The following is a 24,023-nucleotide window of genomic DNA, read 5'->3' as shown; positions in this document are numbered from 1 at the left end:
GCGTCTGGCATGAGCAAGGAGGCCCAGAGCCCTCCCACAATCACTAGCCATTGCACCAAGAGCTTGAAGGGAAGCATCCAGCAGACCAGAGACAGAGTCATCTGTGGAAGCGGAATCCAAGGTAGCATGTAAAGCTGACAGAAGATGGCCCATAGAATTGCCAATACGGCCCAACCTGGCAACTGTGTTGTAGGTTTTGACCAGTGCATTGTCAGTGCGCCTGCACTCCTTATTGGGGCATCGCACGTCCGGACGTAGGGCTTCATCTGGTGATACAATGAGGGATGCCACACAGGGCTCTAATGCTGGCATTGAGCCAAAGCCAGTAGTATCTGGTGCAGACATATCAGATAGCATGCGTGCAACACGATCAGGCCGGAATGAAAGAGCTGATCGGAAAGCTGCAGACACGACCTCTGTAAAGTCCTTACAATGTGGAATAATCACCTCTTTTGAGCCAGGTAAAGAGCGACACAAAAGGTTGGTAGGGCCTGACTGAGCATTTGGAACATCCAAATTCAACTTTGCAAGCGCCATTTTAATGTTACCACGCACTGACATAGCAACAGAGGCTCCGCTCTCTGATTCAGATCCACTGCCACTTACTGTGTACAAGGAGGATGGCCGAGACGGTTGTTGTGCTACATGAGCCTGCTGATCATTGCTCTCCGAAAGGAGAGAGTCAGTCGCTGCCAGTGAAATTGCATCGCTCTCTTCTGGTTCCACATTAGGTGGATGCTCAGTTAAAAGAGGAACGTGAGCATTGAGATGCGTTGCATTGTCCGTCTGATCCATGCTATCATTAACCGCTGACATAGTAGGACCTGATAAAAGCGCCTGTAGTCTTTGTACAGTTGTAGTAAGCTCGTCCATACGCTTCGCTAGCTTACTAGAAGAAGCACGTCGCTTCAGTTTCCGATGCTCCTCAACATCCGGACGTTTACGTTTAGTCCCGCGAGTATCAACTGCAGCAGGAGTTAAAAGCTCCGATGCGCTCGGAGAGATGCTAGCAAGACGCTGCTGGCGGAGCTCGAACGGCATAATGCTACAATCGGGGCAAGGGTTAGATAACGCATCTTCCAGATGCTGTAGTCCCAAGCAGGATGGGCAGCGATCATGCCCATCTAACATATCCATCCCAGCATAGCACTGCGTACAGAGAGCAGGGTGATCCATATCCACGAACAACGCAGAGCCGATACGACGGTTATGTTGTTAAGTGGACAAGGCCAGAGAGCCAGTCGGCTATGGAGGCAACCGCTCCCGAGGGTTAGCCTACTCTTACTCAACCAACGAGGGAACCCTGGAAACCAAGAGGTACTCGTTGGGAAGATAATTCACCAGGCGAGGGAACCTTGGAACCCAACAGGTACTTGCCGGTAAAGGTAGATTCAAAGTAAATAACTTACCTGATAAAATCCAATCAGAGTGTTGCAAGTGTGTCTGTATCACCGAACGAGGGAACTTTGGGCAACCAAAGTACTCGCCGGTTAACTCCAATCCAGTTCGCAGACAACAGCTAGGTGGGGAAGCAATTAGCTAAGCCCAATAGAAAAAGCTGTCGAAGTCTACAAAATAGTTCTCTGCCTTGCGAGAATGAAAAAGAGACGGATCATGACTCGTTGACAGGTTTTGTTACATTGGGCGTCATGACGTCACGAGATGACAACAAATCAATAAGTTCTCGTTGCCATGCACGAGCGCATGATATTTCCACTATAAGAACTGCCTCTGGCGGTCTGGAAGTATGAAATAGAACTCATGTTTAAGATCCTCAATATTTGAATCATAAGCTTCAGCCAATAGCAATGTTTTCCTTGACAGACGGTGAATCAATATTAACTTTTGTGGCCGACTTTACACAAAACTAATGTCAGACCTAGCTAACATTAGGCCAAAAAAAAAAAAAAAAAAAAAAGTGTGTTTCAGGTAACATGAAATACTAAAATAAGGTCGGTAGGTAGGAATTTTTTTTTTCTTAATTTGTTTTATTTTGTTCGAAAAAATTAACACAAGTAAACATCTTACAAAATAGTATTTTGGCACAGAATCCTTTATACCACACATCATAATAAAATAAGTGTTTTAAATCTTTAAACGAATAAAAAAAATATCGCAAGAGTTCGAGTTATGATCTGCGGAAGCGTATTGCTGCCACACTCAAAAAAAATTTGGCTTAGACTCAAGTAATTACGTGAAAAGATATTGTTAACAGAGTTATCACGTTTTTACAATATATTTATCATGTAATAACATAACACGTAATTTCATGATATTTTCATGTGATAATGTGAAAACACCTTATCAAGAAATAACGTGAAAATATGGTTTAACGTCCTAGGCTAGGCTACTTCCATTAAAAGCAGACGGCCTCGCCTAGCCTACTGTAGAACTTGGGTCGAGCAAAAACACGGAGCAAAAACACGGCTGAATCCTGAATGACTCCTATTTGTATAAATAGGGGACTACATAGGCGGCAAAATGTAGTGTTTTTCCCTGCCATGGAAGTGCACTTGTATACTGAAGAGGAAGCAATTTGCATTACAGTCAGGAGGGCTGATAGAAGTGGCAAAACATTTAACTTTTTATCGTTTCTTTCACAACTTGAATGCGTTGAAACAAAAAAATTATGACAAACTAACGCTGCTTACACTAAAATATCGAGGGAAATTTGTAATAAAAACTTTACGGTCGGCAATTTCGACGCGGAAATTCTCGATCGGTCGGGTTACCGGAAACACACTTTTTTTTTTTTGCCTTACATGTATAGTTAGCTAAATAACCTTCTCCAACCTGATTTTTATCCTCTCAAAATCAGCATCGCAACTATACTAGCACTGTTCATTCATTATAATTTCATTTTTTTGATAGATAGTTAATCAGCTTTTACCCCTTTCCTCCCGTGTCTCCTTTCCTCGCGACTCCTGGCTCCCTCGCTTCGCGCCTCTCAATTTTCCAAAACAACCAATCTCTGGCGTTATCTCGTGCTGCATTCGCCACAGTCGGACATTGGAAATTCGCGCACGTAAATGTCAAATTGGCCGTAATTTTTCTTTGAATTCGTCGCTGCCAACTGGGGTAGCAGCAGGGGTGGCAAGGCTTTCTTTTAGAGTGGCATATGCCACCCCGGTAGATCCGCCCATGGTTATTCACCCCCGAGCGCGCTGGAAACTGTTCCATTGGTATTCAGATTCAGTCGCGAGATGAGGTTGCCAGATCTCTCTATAAAAAGGTGACTTTGCGGTCTGAATCTGTGGAATATTCGTAAGCGAGGACTGGCAACCAGCAGTGGGTTGTGTACCAGCTGATCAGAACTCCAATGGAAAAGAAGCGTGTTAGTAACTGTTTATCTTGATTGGCTGTAACCTTGTAAGTGAAATGTTTGGCAACAATAGCGTTGTAGCCTGCCTACCCCCCCCCCAAAAAAAAAAACTCTTTGGATCTACACGATTCACACAAGTGACCTATTTTGGGACCAAAACGGCGAATTTCGCCGAAAGGTGAGGAGTTTGCATGTGTGACTGGCTTAAGCAGGGGGATACGTCTGGCACTGCAGGATTTGAGTCCCTGGTGGCGTAGTGTGTTACTGATGGTAGCCTTTTGCCGCTTTTCCACTACAAACGCGGCTGAGCCGTGCCGTGCCGAGTCGAGCTGAGTCGAGCTGAGCGGGGCTGTTGGAGTTGCATTTCGACTACAACCGCGCTGAACCTTGCTGGCTGGAAGTGGGTGGACAAATTGGGTGGAGTTAGCGAAAGTGGGTGGACGTCACGTGATGTCGTTAAGCAGCGCAAACAGTGACATCAGTGACAGTGGCGGAACAAGTCAGAGCCGGGCCGGGGGCGGGGCAAACGACCGGGCCCTTTATTAAAGCTTATCATAACATCATTTTAGGCTACAAAATGTCCGCAACTGCGGTGTTTACCAATTTCAACACTACGGGGTGCAACTATGTTATTTTGTACATTAAGTCCTTCAAACGAACATGTAACTCAGAAACAAAAAAACATTAGGCGACATACTGCACATGGCTCATAATAAAACATCAATAGCCTACTGCGCGCATTATTTGAAGGGCATACGACGAGCCTTGCGCTCCGCGAACTCATCCACGATGCTCTGTATATCACTGATTCAGTGAGCTTTTAAGCAGTAGTCTCATGACCCGAATAGTAAACAATAAACATGGAGGACATGGAGTCGTTAGTGTTGCTGGTCTTGGTGCTGTGGCTTGTTGTCACCGACAACGCCAACAGATACTGGCAAGAGCGTATAGATGAGGCGAGGCGCATAAGGCTTCAGAAATTCTCGTAATTCGTAATTATTCTTCTTCCGGGTTTACGGTGTTTACAGATCCCAGCGCGCTCGCGGGGCGTGTGTGGGCATGTGAGGACACTCCTCCTCACCAATCAGTGCACAGGGGAGTGTCTGCTCACGCCCCTAGCCTCACTCGGCACGGCTTGGCTCGCTTCAGCCCCACTCCAAAACGGTGCGAGTTTTAGGGGCTAAGCAGGGCTGAAACGAGCTGAGTCGTGCTGGTTTTTGGTAGTCGAAACGCGAGCCGTGTCGGGCTGAAGTGAGCTGAAGCGAGCTGAAGTGAGCTGAAAAAGGGTAGTGGAAAAGGGCCATTAGTTACTTTGGTCCCAGCTCTCTGCAGGTCATTCACTAGGTCCCCCCGTGTGGTTCTGGGATTTTTGCTCACCTTTCTTGAGATCATTTTGACCCCACGGGGTGAGATCTTGCGTGGAGCCCCAGATCGAGGGAGATTATCAATGGTCTTGTATGTCTTCCATTTTCTAATAATTACTCCCACAGTTGATTTCTTCACACCAAGCTGCTTACCTATTGCAGATTCAGTCTTCCCAGCCTGGTGCAGATCTACAATTTTGTTTCTGGTGTCCTTTGACAGCTCTTTGGTCTTGGCCATAGTGGAGTTTGGAGTGTGACTGTTTGAGGTTGTGGACAGGTGTCTTTTATACTGATAACGAGTTCAAACAGGTGCCATTAATACAGGTAACGAGTGGAGGACAGAGGAGCCTCTTAAAGAAGTTGTTACAGGTCTGTGAGAGCCAGAAATCTTGCTTGTTTGTAGGTGACCAAATACTTATTTTACCGAGGAATTTACCAATTAATTCATTAAAAATCCTACAATGTGATTTCCTGGATTCTTTCCCCCCATTCTGTCTCTCATAGTTGAAGTGTACCTATGATGAAAATTACAGGCCTCTCATCTTTTTAAGTGGGAGAACTTGCACAGTTGGTGGCTGACTAAATACTTTTTTGCCCCACTGTAAATGAGAACACAGAGCACCATAATATATCATCAACAAATAATAATATATTGGAAAACTTGGCAACTTGGTGCATGAGTATTGAAAGCAAATATACTTACTATCATGACAATAGCACCTAAAATATGTCCAACATGCTTTCTCTATTTAACCATTTATGAGAGAGAAGGCATTAGGAGCTTCATATTGACTAGGAATCAACTTGAAAAAAAATTTAATTATTCCATAAAAATCGTATCGCAGCCAAGGCCTACCCTGCTCCCACGTTTGCTTACAAGTCCTTTGTCGTTTCTCCTCTTCAGACTGAGGTCGCTTTGTCCCCGTCTCTGGTGGTTTCTGTACACCTTTCAGAAAATTCCACATCGCAACGTAGCTTTGGCAGATGTAAACAACAACAAAAACATGTTTAAATGGGCGATAATGTGGCCACATCTATTGAATTTGATAACGTGATGTGGCAGCAGGGGCGTGGCCAAGCATCGGTCTGTGAATGGAGAGCGGGGTCAGGGAAGGTAAGTGGTGGAATCATTGCACCTGATGGGGATTAACCTGTGTTTGTGCATCTTCCCCAGTGACCGCGCCCTTTAAAAGGAAAGGAGAGCAGAGAAAGGGAGCTCTCTCTCCCCAACCAGAACGTGTGCGCGCGCGCGCATGTGCGCGTGCAGCTGGGAAGTGATAAAAGGCTGAAAAGCTAGCAATAAATAGTTCATTGAGAACTCAGTTACGGCCTGCCGTGCTTCTGTGCTCCACCCACCTGGTCCAATACTACACGTGATTACCGCGATATTCAACGAGATGCGTTATATGCATGCGCAGTAGTGAAAAAACCGACAGCCTGACTCATACACGATATGATTTGGAATTCTTCTGTATTTTCCGTCCTGCCGATAAACACATCGATTAACACAGACATGGCACTTGCTTAATATGTGGCGGCTTTAGTTGACGGTGTGTCTGAATCTTCGCTTCATATATATTTATTTTCAACTAGCCAGCCGGGCTGGCTAGTGACAGGAATTACCCGCCAAATGAAAAATTAAGTCGCCTCGGGTGACCGGACCACCGCGAATTTCGAGCCCTGAATTGTTGTTACTTTTATCCAAATGACAGCTGGCAATACATTGTTAAATTGCACTTTTTGTTTATCTGGGCTGCACGATTATGGAAAAAATGATAATCACGATTATCTTGATCAAAATTGTAATCGCGATTATTAATCACGATTATTCTTGATGTTAGGGAAATCACTTAAATTTTATTTCACTATATTCAAACAAACAATATGAACAGCTTTCAGTGCAGAATGAAATTTAAAAGAGAAATTCTGATTTCCAAATGACAAATAAATGAAATTTATCCAAGAAATTACCAAAGGATGAAGGAACTGAAAACTCAATTGCAACAATTACATAGCATTATACTGAGGCCTACAAGTTTTTAGCTAGAAAGACCAGCCTATCAACATGCTCTGGCTTTAAACATGAGCGAAGGCAGGTCACAACATTGCCTCCAGTGCTAAATAGTCTGTTGTTCCGACATAGTTAGCTTTTCTCTCTCACCTCAATCTGTTACCTACTCTCACGCTATCACCCCTTGAAGAAGATACCGCTGCACTGAAGCTCTGCGCACTTGGCCAGTGTTGCCAGATGCTGCTGACGTTTTCCAGCCCAAAATATGTTCAAAACCCGCCAAAATGCACTTAAAACCGCCAAATCTGGCAACACTGCACTTGGCTTGCTTGCTTATTTAGGCGGAGTAATGAAACCTTACATGCGTCGGTTCGCCCCCTAATGGTTTGGCGGAGTATTGGTAAAAAAGTGCTTGATCAGATGTACAGTAGAGCTCGCATTTTAAATGGAAATAAATCGCGATTTTAATTTAATTTAATCGTGGCAGCCAAAATCGCGATTTTCGATTAATTGTGCAGCCCTAGTACTAATCTTTGAGAAACTGGATTGGCAGAATGTTGCCTGTGAAGAAAAGAATGTCTTTTTATTACCCTCTGCCAAGTTAATATTTACTTAAGTACAATTTTTAAAGAGCTATAGATTGTATTTTATTTATTGTTTTTGTTATGAGTGTTTATGTTTGTTGTTTTATTTCTTTAGGTTACTTATTTATATTTATATATTTTTGACATTCCACTGTTGAAATGAATAAGCTAACAATTAAAGTTTACTGTTCTTTGAAAGGGTATATTTCCATGATTATTTTACTAGGTGGTACAAAATTGTCTTGAAAAGACGTCAACAATAATATCATTTATCACAATAATTTGAGACAATATATCGTCCAACAAAATTTATCATCATGACAGGCCTAGATCACATCTCCATTAGCACACATCTCTGTTTTGCTAATTCCAGCATACAGATGGTTCGAAAGCAGGTAAAAACCTGGCCAGAAGGAGCCATCTCTACTCTCCAGCTCTGTTTTGAGAAACTGACTGGGATATATATTTAGGAAGGCTGCAATCAATGGTGACTGCATCAACTTAGGAAGAGTACACCATCTAAGTTGATTACCACTCCCCCCAACCAGAAGCCGTGGATTACTGCAGAGGTGTGCACACTACTGAGGACACGAGACACTGCCTACAGAGCTGGTGACCGGGCAGCCCGAAGAGTAGCGAGGGCCAAATTGTCACGGGCCATCAGAGACGCAAAGGACACACGCCCAGCAAAGCCACAGCTACTTTCATGACAGCCGCAACACACAGCACATGTAGCAATGCATCCAGGCCACCATGAACCACAGTACAACACACCCATCATTATGAAGTGATCTTTGTGTGATATGACTGGTTATGGCAATATGCAAACTGATGAACAGTTTGCATATTGCCATAACCAGTCAACAGATGACACCATAACAAATCACCCTTCATCCAGCCCTTAGCCATCTGGACAAAAAGGACACTGTGGCAGCGGAGGTGTGGTCAAGCGTCGGTCTGTGAAGGGAGGGCAGAGTCAGGGAAGGTAAGTGGCAGAATCACTGCACCTGACGGGAATTAACCTGTGTTTGTATGACTTCCTCAGTGACAGCGCCCTATAAGAGGAGAGGGAGAGCAGAGGAAGGGACCAGAACACACACGCGCGCGCGCGCGTGTGTGTATGTGAGCGAACGCTAAAAAACTTGAAAATAAAAGGAGTTATTGAGAACTCAGTTCTGGCCTGCTATGCTTCTGTGCTACCCCCCTCCTAGTATAATACTACAGTCATGCCGAAACCCAGGATAGTACAGAAGGGAACGGCCACATGGAGTCCTCCCCCTTCCAGGACCTGGTCCATGCCCTTGCCACGGCCCAACAGAGCCAGCACCAGGCGCTGATCGCCCTACGGAAGGAGCAAGAACAACGCTTCGAAGCCCTGATGCTGGCGCAACAGGAAGATTACCAGGCATTCCGGCACCTGCTCGCATCAGCGAGGGCCCCGATCACCATCGCCACGGACCCTCCCCACCTCACCCTAACGAAGATGGGTCCGCAGGACAACCCCGAAGCCCTCCTCGCTCTTCTCGAGCAGGCAGCCAAGGCACGGGGTTGGCCGGTGGAACAGCGAGCGGCGCGCTGCCTCCTCCCCCTGCTAAAGGGTGAGGCACAGCTGGTTGCGCTACAGCTCCCCGGTGACAGCCGGCTGGTCGACACGGACCTCCACAGGGCCGTCCTCCAGCGCGTGGGTCGCACCCTGGAGCAGCAACGGCAGCGCTTCCGCGCGCTGTGCCTGGAAGAGGTCGGCCGGACGTTTGCGTTTGGCCAGCAACTCCAGGACGCCTGCTGGCGGTGGCTGAGAGCCGACAACCGTGAGTCCCTCTGCGTCGTCGATCTGGTGGCGCTGGAGCAATTCGTCCCTCGACTTCCAGAAGAAATCGCAGAGTGGGTCCAGTGCCATCACCCGGCATCGCTGGATCAGGCCATCGAGCTGGCGGAGGACTGTATGGCAGCCGTTCCGACGGCAGGACAGCGTGTCTCCCCTTCTCCCCTCTCCACCCTTCTGGTCCTCGTCCTCACCCCATTCCCCCACCGCGGAGGCGGGGGCCGGCTCCACCCCAGCCGGCCCGCCGCACCAGCGATGTCCTACCATTTCCCACTTCTGTGTCTGTCTTCCCCCTCCCTCAGGTGAGGGGTCTCCGGAACACCGGTGCAGAGAGAGAGCCTGGGCCGGTATGCTGGCACTGCGGGGAACCGGGGCACCTCCAGCATCAGTGCTCGGCAATGGAGGTGGGCGCAGTGGTCTGACGCGCCAGGAACCGCCCTCGATCGGGCCGGAGTGTATCGCATACCGGTGAGTATTCAAGGGGATACGTATCAGGCTTTGGTGGACTCCGGCTGTAATCAGACCTCAATCCACCAAAGCCTGGTGCAAGACGAGGCATTGGGGAGAGCACAGTTGGTGAAGGTGTTATGTGTGCACGGGGATGTTCACAACTACCCTTTAGTGTCGGTCCACATTCTATTTCGAGGGGAGAAATTTAGAGTAAAGGCGGCGGTTAATCCTCGCCTTACCCACTCGATAATTTTGGGGACTGATTGGCCGGGATTCAGGGAATTAATGACTCATCTATTGAAGAGTGGGGCCTGCCATAATTTAGCGGGGGGAGGTCCCGGTGTGGATTTGGCGGGAGCAGCTGTCACAGAGCCATCCACGTCATCACTGTCAGAGTGAGGAGCAGCAGGCTCCTCCTCCTTCTCTCGGGGAATCCCTCACGGATTTCCCGTTAGAGCAGTCGCGAAACGAGACTCTGCGGCATGGGTTTGACCAAGTGAGAGTAATCGATGGTCAAACGCTCCAGCCAAATGCCACCCTGTCCTTCCCCATTTTGAAGGATACCGAGTGACGCAGGACACTCAGAATAAGGAGCTGATAACTCAGCTTTTAATCCCAAAGAGCCCCCGGGAATTTATATTCCAGGCGGCTCACTTCAATCCCATGGCCGGACACTTAGGGCAGGATAAGACACTAGCCCGAATAATGGCCCGATTCTATTGGCCAGGAATTCGTGGCGATGTCCATAGGTGGTGTACGGCGTGCCACGAATGCCAGTTAGTAAATCCAGCGGCCATTCCAAAAGCGCCTCTGTGCCCTCTGCCATTAATCGAGACCCCGGTCAAAAGAATTGGGATGGATCTCGTCAGGCCATTAGATCGGTCAACACGAGGATATCACTTTATTTTAGTTCAGGTAGACTATGCAACGCGATATCCGGAAGCAGTGCCTCTTCGCAATGTCTCAGCACGCAGTATTGCGGAAGCACTCTTCCACGTCATCTCCCGAGTCAGAATCCCCAAAGAGATTCTGATTGATCAAGGCACTACGTTTATGTCACGCACACTGCACGAACTGTATGGGTTACTGGGAATTAAGCCTATCCGCACCAGTGTTTATCACCCACAAATGGATGGCTTAGTCGAACAGTTCAACCGCACCCTCAAAAACATAATTTAAAAAAATGTGTACGCGCGAGGATGCACGCAACTGGGATAAATGGCTCGAACCCCTGTTATTCACAGTGCAAGAGGTCCCACAAGCCTCCACGGGGTTCTCCCTGTTCGAATTATTATATGGGCCTAAGCCGCGTAGCATTCTAGATGGGCTGCGTGAAAATTGGGAGGAGGGACCTTCAACAAGTAAAAATGAAATTCAGTACATTATTGAACTGTGCGCCAAACTCCACACCCTCACGCACCTAACCCAGGAGAATTTGCAGCAGGCCCAAGAACGTCAAGTCCGTCTGTACGACAGGGGCACACACCTTAGGGAGTTCACACCGGGAGATAAAGTACTCGTGTTGTTGCCCACGTCGAGCTCCAAATTAAATCACCAGGTGGCAAGCACCCTTTGAGGTCACACGGCGAGTCGGAGACGTCGACTTTGAGGTGAGGCGAACGGACAGGGGTGGGGCATTACAGATTTACCACCTCAATCTGTTAAAACTTTGGAACGAGGAGGTCCCCGTGGCGTTGGTGTCGGTGGTTCCAGAGAAGGCGGAGCTGGGGCCAGAAGTTCAAAAGGGAAAATTGACATCGCCCACCGCTCCAGTCCCCTGTAGAGACCACCTCTCCCCGACCCAGCTCACAGAGGTAGCCCAGTTGCAAATAGAATTTTCTGATGTGTTCTCGCCCCTGCCCGGCCGCACCCACCTCATAGAACACCACATTGAGACGCCCCCAGGGGTAGTAGCGCGCAGCCGCCCTTACAGACTACCCGAACACAAGAAAAAGGCGGTTCAGGAAGAACTCGAGGCCATGCTCGAAATGGGCATCGTCGAGGAGTCCCACAGTGACTGGAGCAGTCCGGTGGTCTTGGTTCCCAAGGCTGACGGGTTGGTCCAGTTCTGTGTGGACTATAGAAAAGTCAACGCAGTGTCTAAGTTTGACGAATTTGGGCAATTCCATGTAAATGTCAACCTCACCATGCAAAAATAAAGCAACATGTAATACATCAAAACCACTCCCAGAGATATCACCTAGGCCTGTATTTTACAGATGTGAATAAGTTGAACCAATTTGTAACCAACCTAATATGTCACTGTCAGTCTTTCTTTCTTATAATGTAAACCCCAAGCTAAAATCAACTTTGATCATGTACAATTCTATATTATTGCCACAAGCCACAGAAATGTATGCTAAAATCCACAAAACAGCAAAACAATAGCCATCCTAAATATTATTTAAGAACTTTGATAGTTTTAGCTGATATTTAGAGTTTTTCAAAGGGTTATGGTGGTTAAATTGCTGATTTTCTAAACATATGCCATGTCTATTTCAGACGCGTCACATCCATAACGGAATTGTCACATCCATAACGCTGACTTTTCCTTCCGAAGCTCTGCATGAAATACAAAATATTTTAAACAAAGATTTTTTAATATTCACCTTGGACCCCTCTATCAAATGGATATCTCCATTTCGACATTAAGTTTACAATTTCACAGAGTTTGATAAAAATGTACAGTCACCCAAGAAAAGTGATACTTTTTCTGTCACATCCATAACGCATCTTTTATTGGCATTTTCTGGCATCCCCCAGATGTACTATGGGAATTGTTCTTGTTCTATCACTTCTCCAGTATGGTACAGCCTTAAAATATGCAACACCTGTTTAAATACTGGGAGACAATAAAACATGCACTGGGTCATTTGTTGCCATTTTGAGTTCAAGTGTCACATCCATAACGCTGGAATTGCTCAAAAGGAAGTGTGACGAACTGGTGTAAGCCAAACGGTGTGGAAAAGGATGTTTTCTCTTGGGATAGCGGAGTCAAGGGGATCTGCCAATATCCCTTTGTCAAATCCAGTGTCGAATAAAAGCGAGCCGTGCCGAGTCGATCGAGCAACTTGTCAATATGAGGCATTGGGTATACCCAATGCCTCATATTGACAAGTTGCTCGATCGACTCGGCACGGCTCGCTTTTATTCGACACTGGATTTGACAATTAGAATTGCTAAGAGTGTCGTCCAGGTATGCAGCTGCATAGGTGGCGTGGGGGCGGAGGGCCCTGTCCATAAGCCGCTGGAATGTAGCGGGCGCCCCAAACAGCCCAAAAGAGCAATTCCAGCATTATGGATGTGACACTTGAACTCAAAATGGCAACAAATGACCCAGTGCATGTTTTATAGCAATGACTGGCCGCGGCACCTAGAACACCTAAGGGCCATCCTTGGGTCACTGAGGCGAGCAGAGCTCACAACCAACCCAAAGAAGTGTGCGATTGGGCGGGTGGAAGTACGGTATCTGGGCTTCCCCTTGGGCAATGGGCAGGTGCGTCCCCAAATCAATAAGACAGCAGCAATTGCGGCCTGCCCGAGGCCCAAGACCAAAAAGGGGGTGAGACAGTTCCTGGGGCTGGCTGGCTGGCTACTATCATAGGTTTATACCTAATTATTCGGACGTCACCAGCCCACTGACTGATCTCACTAAAAAGGGGGCACCAGATCTGGTCCAGTGGACGGAGCAATGCCAGCGGGCTTTCTCTGAGGTAAAGGCTGCACTGTGTGGGGGGCCACTATTACACTCCCCTGACTTTTCTCTCCCCATTGTTTTGCAGACAGACGCATCGGACAGAGGGCTGGGGGCTGTTCTGTCCCAGGAGGTGGAGGGGGAGGACCGTCCAGTGCTGTACATCAGCCACAAGCTGTCGGTGCATGAGGGCAGGTACAGCACCATAGAGAAGGAATGCCTTGCCATCAAGTGGGCGGTCCTCGGCCTCCGTTACTACCTGCGGGGGCGCCCTTTCACCCTCTGGTCGGACCACGCGCCCTTGCAGTGGCTCCACCGCATGAAGGATGCCAACGTGCGGATCACCCGTTGGTATCTGGCACTCCAGCCGTTTAAGTTCGAGGTGGTCCACAGGCCAGGCGTGCAGATGGTTGTGGCAGATTTCCTCTCCCGTCGGGGGGGTCGGGGGGGGGGGGGGGGGGGGGGGGGGGTCGGCTGCAGGCGGGACGGCTCCCCGGCCTGAGTCGGGCGGTGGGGGTATGTGGCAGCAGGGGCGTGGTCAAGCAGCGGGGTCAAGCGGCGGTCTGTGAAGGGAAGGCGGAGTCAGGGAAAGTAAGTGGCAGAATCACTGCACCTGATGGGAATTAACCTGTGTTTGTGTGTCTTCCTCAGTGACCGTGCCCTATAAGAGGAGAGGGAGAGCAGAGGAAGGGAGCTCTCCCGACCAGAACACGTACGTGCGTGTGTGTGTGTGTGTGTGTGTGTGTGTGTGTGTGTGTGTGTACGAGCGAACGCTGAAAAGCTTGAAAATAAAAGAGTTATTGAGAACTCAGTTCTGGCCTGCTGTGCTTCTGTGCTACCCCCCACCTGGTATAATACTACAGACACATACATTCGAACACTGTTCATAGACTTCAGTTCAGCATTCAACGCAATAATTTCTCAGTGGCTAATTGGAAAGCTGAGCCTGCTGGGTCTGAACACCTCCCTCTGCAACTGGATCCTGGACTTCCTGACAGAGACCTCAGTCAGTCCAGATTGGGAGCAGAACTTCCAGCACCACCATACTGAGCACTGGGGCTCCCCCAGGGCTGTTTGCTCAGTCCCCTGCTGTTCACTCTGCAGCAATGCACACAGTTCGAATCATTATCAAGTTTGCTGATGACAACTGTGGGGAGTCTCATCAGTAAGAATGACAGGTCAGCATCCTAAGAGGACGTGCAACAGTTTTCAGAATGGTGCAGAGTTAACAACCTGTTTCTGAATGTGGATATTACAACACAGATATCCTACAAGGTAGATGACAATTTTATAACAGTTGTCCTTGTGCAATTTTTAGATGGTCCCAGAGTAGTGATGGGAAGTTCTTTTTACTGATGCGGGTCTTTGAATCATGTTCGGCAAAATGAACAAATCCCCCCCCCCAATTAATTTCATCGGAACTAGTGTGGCACTCAAACACTAAAAGCAACATGGTTTGCTTCCCTTCGTAAAGTATAAGCAAAAAAGTTTAAATTTGTTAAGCTCTTAAGCAACCTTCTGGACCATACAGGGCTCTACATTAACTTTTGAAACCACTTGTCCTGTCGGGCAAGTTGAAAGGTAATTTACTTGTCCGAATGTGAAGTTGACTTGTCCGAAGAAAAATTTGAGGAAAAAAAAACAAAACTATTTGTAATAAACTAATTTCACCAGAATTACTTTAACACAAAAATCTATTCACTGCTGAAAAAATTGGACTCCATCAATCATTAATTTGGGCGGCACGGTGGTGTAGTGGTTAGTGCTGTCGCCTCACAGCAAGAAGGTCCTGGGTTCGAGCCCCGGGGCCGGCGAGGGCCTTTCTGTGTGGAGTTTGCATGTTCTCCCCGTGTCCGCGTGGGTTTCCTCCGGGTGCTCCGGTTTCCCCCACAGTCCAAAGACATGCAGGTTAGGTTAACTGGTGACTCTAAATTGACCGTAGGTGTGAATGTGAGTGTGAATGGTTGTCTGTGTCTATGTGTCAGCCCTGTGATGACCTGGCGACTTGTCCAGGGTGTACCCCGCCTTTCGCCCGTAGTCAGCTGGGATAGGCTCCAGCTTGCCTGCGACCCTGTAGAAGGATAAAGCGGCTTGAGAAGATGAGATGAGATGAATCATTAATTTATTAGAAATTGAAAACCAGAAAAGAGCAATTCCAGCGTTATGGACGTGACACTTGAACTCAAAATGGCAACAAATGACCCAGTGCATGTTTTATTGTCTCCCAGTATTTAAACAGGTGTTGCATATTTTAAGGCTGTACCATACTGGAGAAGTGATAGAACAAGAACAATTCCCATAGTACATCTAGGGCATGCCAGAAAATGCTAATAAAAGATGCGTTATGGATGTGACAGAAAAAGTATCACTTTTCTTGGGTGACTGTACATTTTTATCAAACTCTGTGAAATTGTAAACCTAATGTCGAAATGGAGATATCCATTTGATAGAGGGGTCCAAGGTGAATATTAAAAAATCTTTAAAATATTTTGTATTTCATGCAGAGCTTCGGAAGGAAAAGTCAGCGTTATGGATGTGACGAAATTCCGTTATGGATGTGACGCGTCTGAAATAGACATGGCATATGCTTAGAAAATCAGCAATTTAACCACCATAACCCTTTGAAAAACTCTAAATATCAGCTAAAACTATCAAAGTTCTTAAATAATATTTAGGATGGCTATTGTTTTGCTGTTTTGTGGATTTTAGCATACATTTCTGTGGCTTGTGGCAATAATATAGAATTGTACATGATCAAAGTTGATTTTAGCTTGGGGTTTACATTATAAGAAAGAAAGACTGACAGTGACATATTAGGCTGGTTACAAATTGGTTCAACTTATTCACATCTGTAAAATAGGTGATATCTCTGGGAGTGGTTTTGATGTATTACATGTTGCTTTATTTTTGCATGGTGAGGTTGACATTTACATGGAATTGCCCAAAATTAAAATTGTATATATTTTCATTTTTAAATTATTAACTTTGAATACAAGTTCAAATTGATTAATTGTTGTTGTCTAATTATTCAGTGTGCCTCCTGTATGGTATTTAATGGTTGCGATGAAAGTTGCGGTGTTTTTTAGGTTTTTGTTGCGATTACATTGCGGGAGGAAGTGAAAGTTGTGAGAAATTGTTGCGATTTTCTCTTTTTGTGATTAAAATTGAGTGATATATTAAATATTAAGTTATTACTGAAAAACTATTGATTAAAAAAAACAGACACTGAGAAATGGTCCTATTAACAACTTTACCAATATAAAAGATTACCAGGACTACAAAAATGCAGAAAAATAAGCTTTACTTATCCAAATGCACCTGTGGGTTCAAAAGTTAAAGTGCATAGAACCTCACAGAACAACATGAAGTTACCTTAAAATATAATATAAATGCCTCAGCTTTCATGTCAGAAAAAAAAAATAATACTAGTACTGTGTGCAGGCAGTCTCTCCTGAAGACTAAATTAAACAATAATTATAAACTAATAAAATAAATGGCTCAGGCTTCATAGAAGAAAAAAAAACAATTTGAACAGACTCTCACAGTATGATGCTGAAGCTGCCTAAACAACGGAAAATAAAATACCATTTTGGCAAAAATGTTGGCAGCCATTAATTTCTTGTATTACCGTAAAATACCAAATAATAGCCGAGTTCCAATTAACCGCCGAGTTCCCTTTAACGGCCGGGTGTACGCGTGTGTTGTGACAAATAAAGGCCGGTTCCGAATACTCGCCGGGGTCTAAAAAAAAAAAAAGCGTCCGAACGTTCTATCTAGAATCTTGAGGCCCAGCACTTTTCTGGTTTTCTGGTGTTTAAACAATTTTGCATTGCATAGTTTTCTACCGAAACAATATGAATGAATGAATGAATGAAATTATTTCTATAATACTGTTTACAACATTTTGTTACGTGATAATAAACATGCCATTTCAATGTTATAATCTTGGTCTACCGTAATATTTCTTGAGGAATGCAACTCCGTAACTTTTGACAGATGTCTTAGCCACCCCTTTGGGTATACCCAACGAAAGCCAGCGTGTGTGGTGACATTGAGGACTGCGGGTTTCCAAGGTTGGACTGCTGCTTCTGTTAAACGACCTAAATTGCCGAATGCATGCGTCAAAGCACACACTGAGTTTTATTAAAGACCTTATACCATTTCACTTGCCCTTACCCATTCGGATCTGGAAGACGCTTTACAAAAAAGGTGAGAGCGTTCTAACATGCATTTCAGTCTGCTCGCGGCCAATCTAATCCAAGGGGCCTTTTCAACAAGTAATCTGTCGTGCAAGTTGGGCAGAAGCACGCGTCAGGCAGGCAACATGTAGGCCTACAAGTCAGTAACCTATTCAACTAACTTTCATCCGAACTTTAAGTTTTCTACGGGGTCGAGCCACCGTACCAACTCACTCGGGGAATAGGCTCATATCGGCCAAATAGGGAGACGTCTTGGAGAGAAACGTGATGCAAGATGACAGTATGTAGCCACTGCAGGTCACTTATTTTTCAGCATAAGAAAAAACCCTTTGGTTTGACACTTCGCATCCTAATTATGTTGCTTCAACGCCCTCCATGCAATTTCAGATTGACAGACATCGCGAAGCGCAAAGGGTGGAGGCTGCATGGGTGAGGGTGATAGCAAGTGACCATAACTTTGCAGAGTAATTAAATCACAGTGCTGCGCACAGACAATGGTGTGGTTTCTTGATTATTTTGTAAAGCATGCGCTTAACTAGTCATTAACAGGAAAAGGTGTGTGATTTATCCTTTATCCACCCCGACTGTGCCATGCGAAGATGCATTCTGCGTCTTCAAAATTCCCCGAAGTCGGCACCGTGCTATCTGTAATCTAACTCTAAAGAAACTAAGTTATACTGGTTAAAAGTAGGCCTATCTGAGAATGATTTTTTTCCCCGTTTTGAGGTAGATTTTGGGGAAGGTGTTTGTGAAGAAGGAATTAATCGCTTGTTCCAAATAGCCGCCTAGTCTCTAATACGCGCCGGGTCTCTTACGTGATTGAGACAAATAATCGCCCGGGCTATTATTTGGTATTTTACGGTAAGTAAAAAATAATGTAAAGTGCACACAGTCCTTCACTGTAAACATAACACACTTTCAGTCACAGAATTTAAGCCTATATAAAACACTGACTCGTGCATGCTACTTCTCTTGAACGTATACACGGAAGTGAGGCGGAAGGTAGTTTGTTGACGTCACCTCAAGACCACGCCAACGATTGGTCAAATTTGCAGGAAAGTTGCGGTGATTGCAATTATATCCAACACTGCCCTGAATTCACGGGGATTGGTTGAATTTGCATTGATGTTGCAAATCGCAACATCGCAAAATCCTGGAGGGTCTGGTAAATGACCGTTTACTTTTCAGCTCAAATACACGAAGCGGTATTGGCCGGTTTCCCAAGCAGAATATTGCGCATGCGCACATTGCTCTTTCCGAAGAGAAACATCCGGTGATTCATCAAAACAATATGTCGAGTGAGATGCTTCGGAAATCATGTGAATAAACTGATGAATTTGATATGTAACCCAAATATCGGCGTATTTTGGCACTTGTCCGATCGGACAAGTAACTGAGACGATGAACTTGTCCGACATAAAGGATCACTTGTCCAGGACAAGCGGACAACCGTTAATGTCGAGCCCTGCCATAGCTAGTTGAGTTATTTGGTTGAAATGACCGATTATTTCAATCGCACATAGGAGAGCACTGTTCCTATCAATAAAATTTAATAAATAAATAAATTGATTAATAAGTAAAGCTTGCAACTACATGATCAAAACATGCTATGTCATGAGTGTCCGCCGCGATGGTGGATATACAAAGCAACTCGGATGGCAGCCACTGAAAGCATGTCTGTAAACTATGCTGAATTTTCTCAGTATTACCACGATTTGAACAGTCAAGCAAAGACTCGATACAAAGAAAAAAGATAGACGTGTGGTTTTGACCCATATTATTTAAAAAAAAAAAAAAGTCAGACTTTTCTGAAGACGCTTCTACCGACCATCAAGTACGAACACAGGGTCACTTCGTCCAATAGTTAAGACATTTCATCCAAAGACATTTTCATACGCATTATCAATTATTTTATATTTCAGGTATTTGTTTGTTTGTTCGAAAAAAGGAGGAATTCTCAGTGGTATTTGACCGAAGCAAAACACATTTTTGTAAAGCAAATGAGTGCCATAGTATGTGTGCTTCGACCCTAAAGAGTGTACTAAGGGGGGTAACTATGTAAGCCCATGCCACTTGCTGACCCTGGGATGAGTTAACTCCCTTGTCATTGCAGGCTGCTCACATTCATGTCTTATGTTTCCGGCTGAATCATAGTAAATCTTCAGGCGCCGAGCAGCACTCTCACGGGAGCTTCGTTTGCAAATCCTGGGCTGAGGCACGGTCCTACCAACCCGAGACTGTGCGCTTTTGAAGGAGGCAGCTTAGAGGGAGGTGCCTGTAAAGTTTGGCTTTGCTGCGAGTTCCCCCGGTAGAGTTAATTTTTAAAGCCGGCAGGATCATATTAAATCTTTAGGCACCAAGCAGCACTCTCGCAGGGCTTTCGTTCACAAACACTGGAATACCTGAAATATAAAATAATTGATAGTGCGTATAAAAAAGGCTTTGGACGAGGTGTCCTGATCCCCTCGTCTCCTCTCTGTACTAAGCCTCAGTTTCCTCGCCCTCTTTCCGAATCATGGAGGGAAGTCTAAAATATCGGAACGTGCCACAGTCACAAGTACTGTTGTGACCACAACCACATACAGCACAAAGATATGGCACAGCTAAAAGAACGCTTAAAGCAGTGGGAAAACAGAGGCGCACACGTGACTATGTTTTGCATAGAATGTCGCTTGACTCCACATTTGTATATCCACCAACATGGCCGACATCCGGGTTTCTATTTTGCTTTGACATCACTTGCAAGTCAAGGATTAACTTCAGCTTATCTGGTCACTGAAGACCTGCAGTATCTGAACTCGTTCCAATGGAAAGGCAAATTAAACATCCATTCAACAGCTACATTACACACAGACAGCAATGGAAATTCTGGACCAGTGGAACAGCTAACGTTAGCCAGCTCCCCTCTCCAGTAACAGGATTGATCATGTGACTGTTGTAACCAGGTGAATAATGAGAGACTCAAAACACAAGACCCATAGTTAAGATTTGTGAACTAATTACTTCATGTTATTAGCCTCTCCCTAAACAGCTATTTTTATTGAAAGTGGACTGACGGTATTTGGCAAAGTATAACTAACAACCTTATATAAAATTTAAGATGTATTGTTTTACAACCAATATGTAATATAAACAATGTATACACTATAAACAATATACATCTCTGAAGAGCAGACAAAATTACATTACATTACATTACAGGCATTTAACAGACGCTCTTATCCAGAGCAACATACAACATACCCAGAGCAGCCTGGGGGTTAGGAGTCTTGCTCAAACTAGGGGTGGGCAAAAATATCGATAAGGCGATATATCACGATACTTTGTCTTCCAATTCAATATCGATACTCAATTTGAATATCGATATTTTTTCAAATAATAAATCATGTTTCAGACGGGTTGTAAATCCAGTACGACTTCCGCACCTCTGCTCCGCGAGGTGTCACTGTGCCACTACCTCACTGCAAGGCACTCTTTGTCTTCTCTTTTTTCCCCGGCGGTTGCAGTGAGGGAAAAAAAACAAGCAAGCATGGCTGTTAACGTAAACCTAGAGACGCCGCCGCCAAACTTTAAGGCAGATGTTTGGAGGTACTTTGGATTCCAAAGGAAAGGAGAAAAAAAAAAAAAAAAACAGTGAGCTGGACAAAGAGTACGCACTTTGCAAAACCTGTTTCGCTCCAGTTAGATATTCAGGTAACACAACAAACTTGTGAACTTACTTAGCACGACACCGCCCCAACATATTAGCTCAGCCGGAGCCACCAAAACCCGACCCGAAGCAAACTACACTGGACAGCACCAAAGTCCTCCCATCTACTTCAGTGATGTGTGACTTACTGTAACTGTGAACTTAATTTTGTCATTTAAGGCCTAAGGCAAGAAGCTGCACTTTATTTTGCATTTTCAATTTTAGTGTGTGTGAGACACTGCATTTTATTTTGAGTATTTACTCTAAGTTCAGAAGAAACATGATTCACTGAGGTTTCAATTCAGTTTCAGTGTGTGGACACTGACCAACACTGCACTTTGTTTCATAATTGTGCTCAGGGAGACTAAGATGCACACTGCACTTTTCAATGTGTTTCAGACAGTGTGTTGTTCCTGCAAATATGTTGTAACTTGCGCTTGTATAGTTACAATAAAATGGCATGGATAATTTGAATTACATTTGTTTTGACTCAGTTTGTCCCATGAATTATCACTATCATCTGATGTACATGCAACTCGGATTTTAAGATGCATAATGCATTTTACATTTTTCAGTGAACTATGTAGAATATCGCAATATATCGCAAAATTTTGATATCGCAATATCGTATCGTGACTCAAGTATCGTGATGCGCATCATATCGTGAGGTCCTAGGCAATACCCACCCCTAGCTCAAACTTGGATGAAAATAAAAGTTAAATAAATACTAAAATATATTGTTAAAATAAAGTCAAATACAATTAAAGTTAAATAACAACCATGCTGGTCAGCCAAAACCAAAAACCCGTAGTTATGATTCGTAAATGAATCAGTTGTCCTTACACTTCCTAGTGTAAGGACAACTGATTCATTTACGAATCATAACTACGGGTTTTATGAAATGGGCCAGTGAACGAGAAACTCGAACCGAAAAACCGGTTTGTGAAAAGATCAGAATCTGAATGGCGCACATCGGCAGGAGATAAACGAATGAAATTACTCATAGAGACGACTCGTTACTCCCTGGCGCTATGAACGATTGGCTCAAAAAGAACGAATTGTTCATAGACGACACGTCTCTAGCTATTAGTAACTCCGTCATCGAAGCGCAGTAGTTTTGACAATTTCAGCGAGCTTTAGCCGCATAAGTTTTGAAAATATTTTCAAAAGTTGTTGATTTTCTGTCCACTCCAGAGGTACACGTTTTATTTTTGGCACATGTACACTCGAAATTCCTCCTCTGCCTTTAAGCCATCTGAAGTAGTTAACACACGCATACCCAGAACTATGCTACAGCTATGCAGTTAGGGAGCAGTTAGAGGTTCGGTGCCTTGTTCAAACCATGATACAAAGGAAGAGAAAGTGCTGTTCAATCACTCAACTCCCCTCACATTTTATTTTCCTGCCGGTCCCGGGAACCGAACCGGCGACCCTTTGGGCCTAAGGCTTCTCGAACCTTCAGGCAGGATATGGCTGCCCCAGAAATTACTCGAACATGTAAATTCACCCCCAAAAAAGCAAGAGACAGATTACACATTTCCACACCTAGTTACATAACTGGTGACGTTGTCAGAGAAAACAGCTTGATAAATTCTGTAGCAATCTCGAACATGCTTCCACTTACCATTGAACGCTCTACTGGAATCCTTTAGCATGGATTTAAAAACAGTCCCATTAAACTCGCTTTTATTTTCTTTAACTTTCTTATCTGGTATGAGGGACTTTAAATCCGTGTTTTGACGTTTATTCGCCATGGTTTAACCCAGATTACACCGAAGCCGGAAAGACATTAATACACGTGGTCGTCTTCTTTTGGGTTTAATGAAAAATATTCTTCTTCTTGGATTTTTATGGCGGTTAGCAACTTAACGTATGAGGTGCATTACCGCCACCTGCTGGACAGGGGTATGGTTCAAGAGCCTATTCTACAACTAACCTGGGTGATAAAAAAAAAAAGATTGGTGACACTAGATCCTCTGAATAAGCCCTGTATCCCTCAGAAACTTAAAAACATAATTATAGCAGACATGGCCTGAGCTTACTTTCAAAAGTTCCTGTATACTCAAACTTAGTTTTTTCTTTTCTCAGCTGTTCCATTAAAACATTCCTTTCTGCTTGATATTCAGGACATTCACACATGACATGTTGTACAGATTCTGGGCTACCACAAAACTCACATCTTCCATCTACATGCTTACCCATAAGTGCTAGGGTGACGTTCAGCCTAGTGTGCCCAAATCTCATCCTTGAAAGAATGTCTTCTTCTCCCTTACTCCTGTTTGAGGATCTACATCGACCTATACTATTTTGTATGCTGTATAAATGCCTTCCAGTACGTCCACTGTCCCATAGAGACTGCCATGATTCTCTAGTTTTTCTTTTTATTATGCTTTTGACTTCAGCCTTGCTGTAGTCCACTTCTAACTCAACATTGCTGTTGCTGGCAGCTTTTTTGGCACAGCTATCAGCCATTTCATTGCCTGCTACTCCTATGTGAGCAGGTACCCATACAAAAGAAAGTTTTACTCCGTTTTTTAGCAAGGTGTTGCAGACTTGTGATATATTGGACACTACATCCTGCCTTGATTTTGACTGCCAGGTATCAATGCTGATCAGCGCAGAACTGGAGTCTGAGGCAATAACTACCTTGTCAGGCCTATTCCGCTCCACCCACTGCAGTGCAATCCACACAGCAACTAATTCAGCCGTGTAGACGGCCAAGTCATCCGTGACTCTCATGCCTACTTCAGTGCTGTGTTCAGGGATGACAAATGCAACCCCAACTGATCCATCTGTTTGTTTGGAGGCATCTGTAAATATTTTAACCTCATCCCAATATTTCTCATTTAAATACTCTTGCACTCTGTATTTATCCAGTTCTTCACCTTG

General features: G+C 44.9%; 1 protein-coding gene across 4 annotated transcripts in view; it reads right to left on the bottom strand.

Moving 5' to 3' along the window:
* urb1 (URB1 ribosome biogenesis homolog) overlaps nucleotides 1–22,956 on the bottom strand; it is a 430,640-nt gene extending 407,684 nt beyond the window's left edge. For all 4 annotated transcript variants that reach the window (XM_060905914.1, XM_060905916.1, XM_060905915.1 and 1 more), the window contains exon 1: nucleotides 22,759–22,956. In XM_060905914.1, coding sequence (XP_060761897.1) covers nucleotides 22,759–22,888 — 130 coding nt within the window. In that variant the 5' untranslated portion in view covers nucleotides 22,889–22,956. The remainder of the gene's footprint in view (nucleotides 1–22,758) is intronic.
* Nucleotides 22,957–24,023: the final 1,067 nt, after the last annotated feature.

Source organism: Neoarius graeffei, chromosome 23 (genome assembly GCF_027579695.1).
Source record: "Neoarius graeffei isolate fNeoGra1 chromosome 23, fNeoGra1.pri, whole genome shotgun sequence".
Taxonomy (NCBI): Eukaryota; Metazoa; Chordata; class Actinopteri; order Siluriformes; family Ariidae; genus Neoarius; species Neoarius graeffei.
The sequence above is the reverse complement of the archived record's forward strand: the minus strand, read 5'-3'. Positions and strand labels throughout refer to the sequence as shown.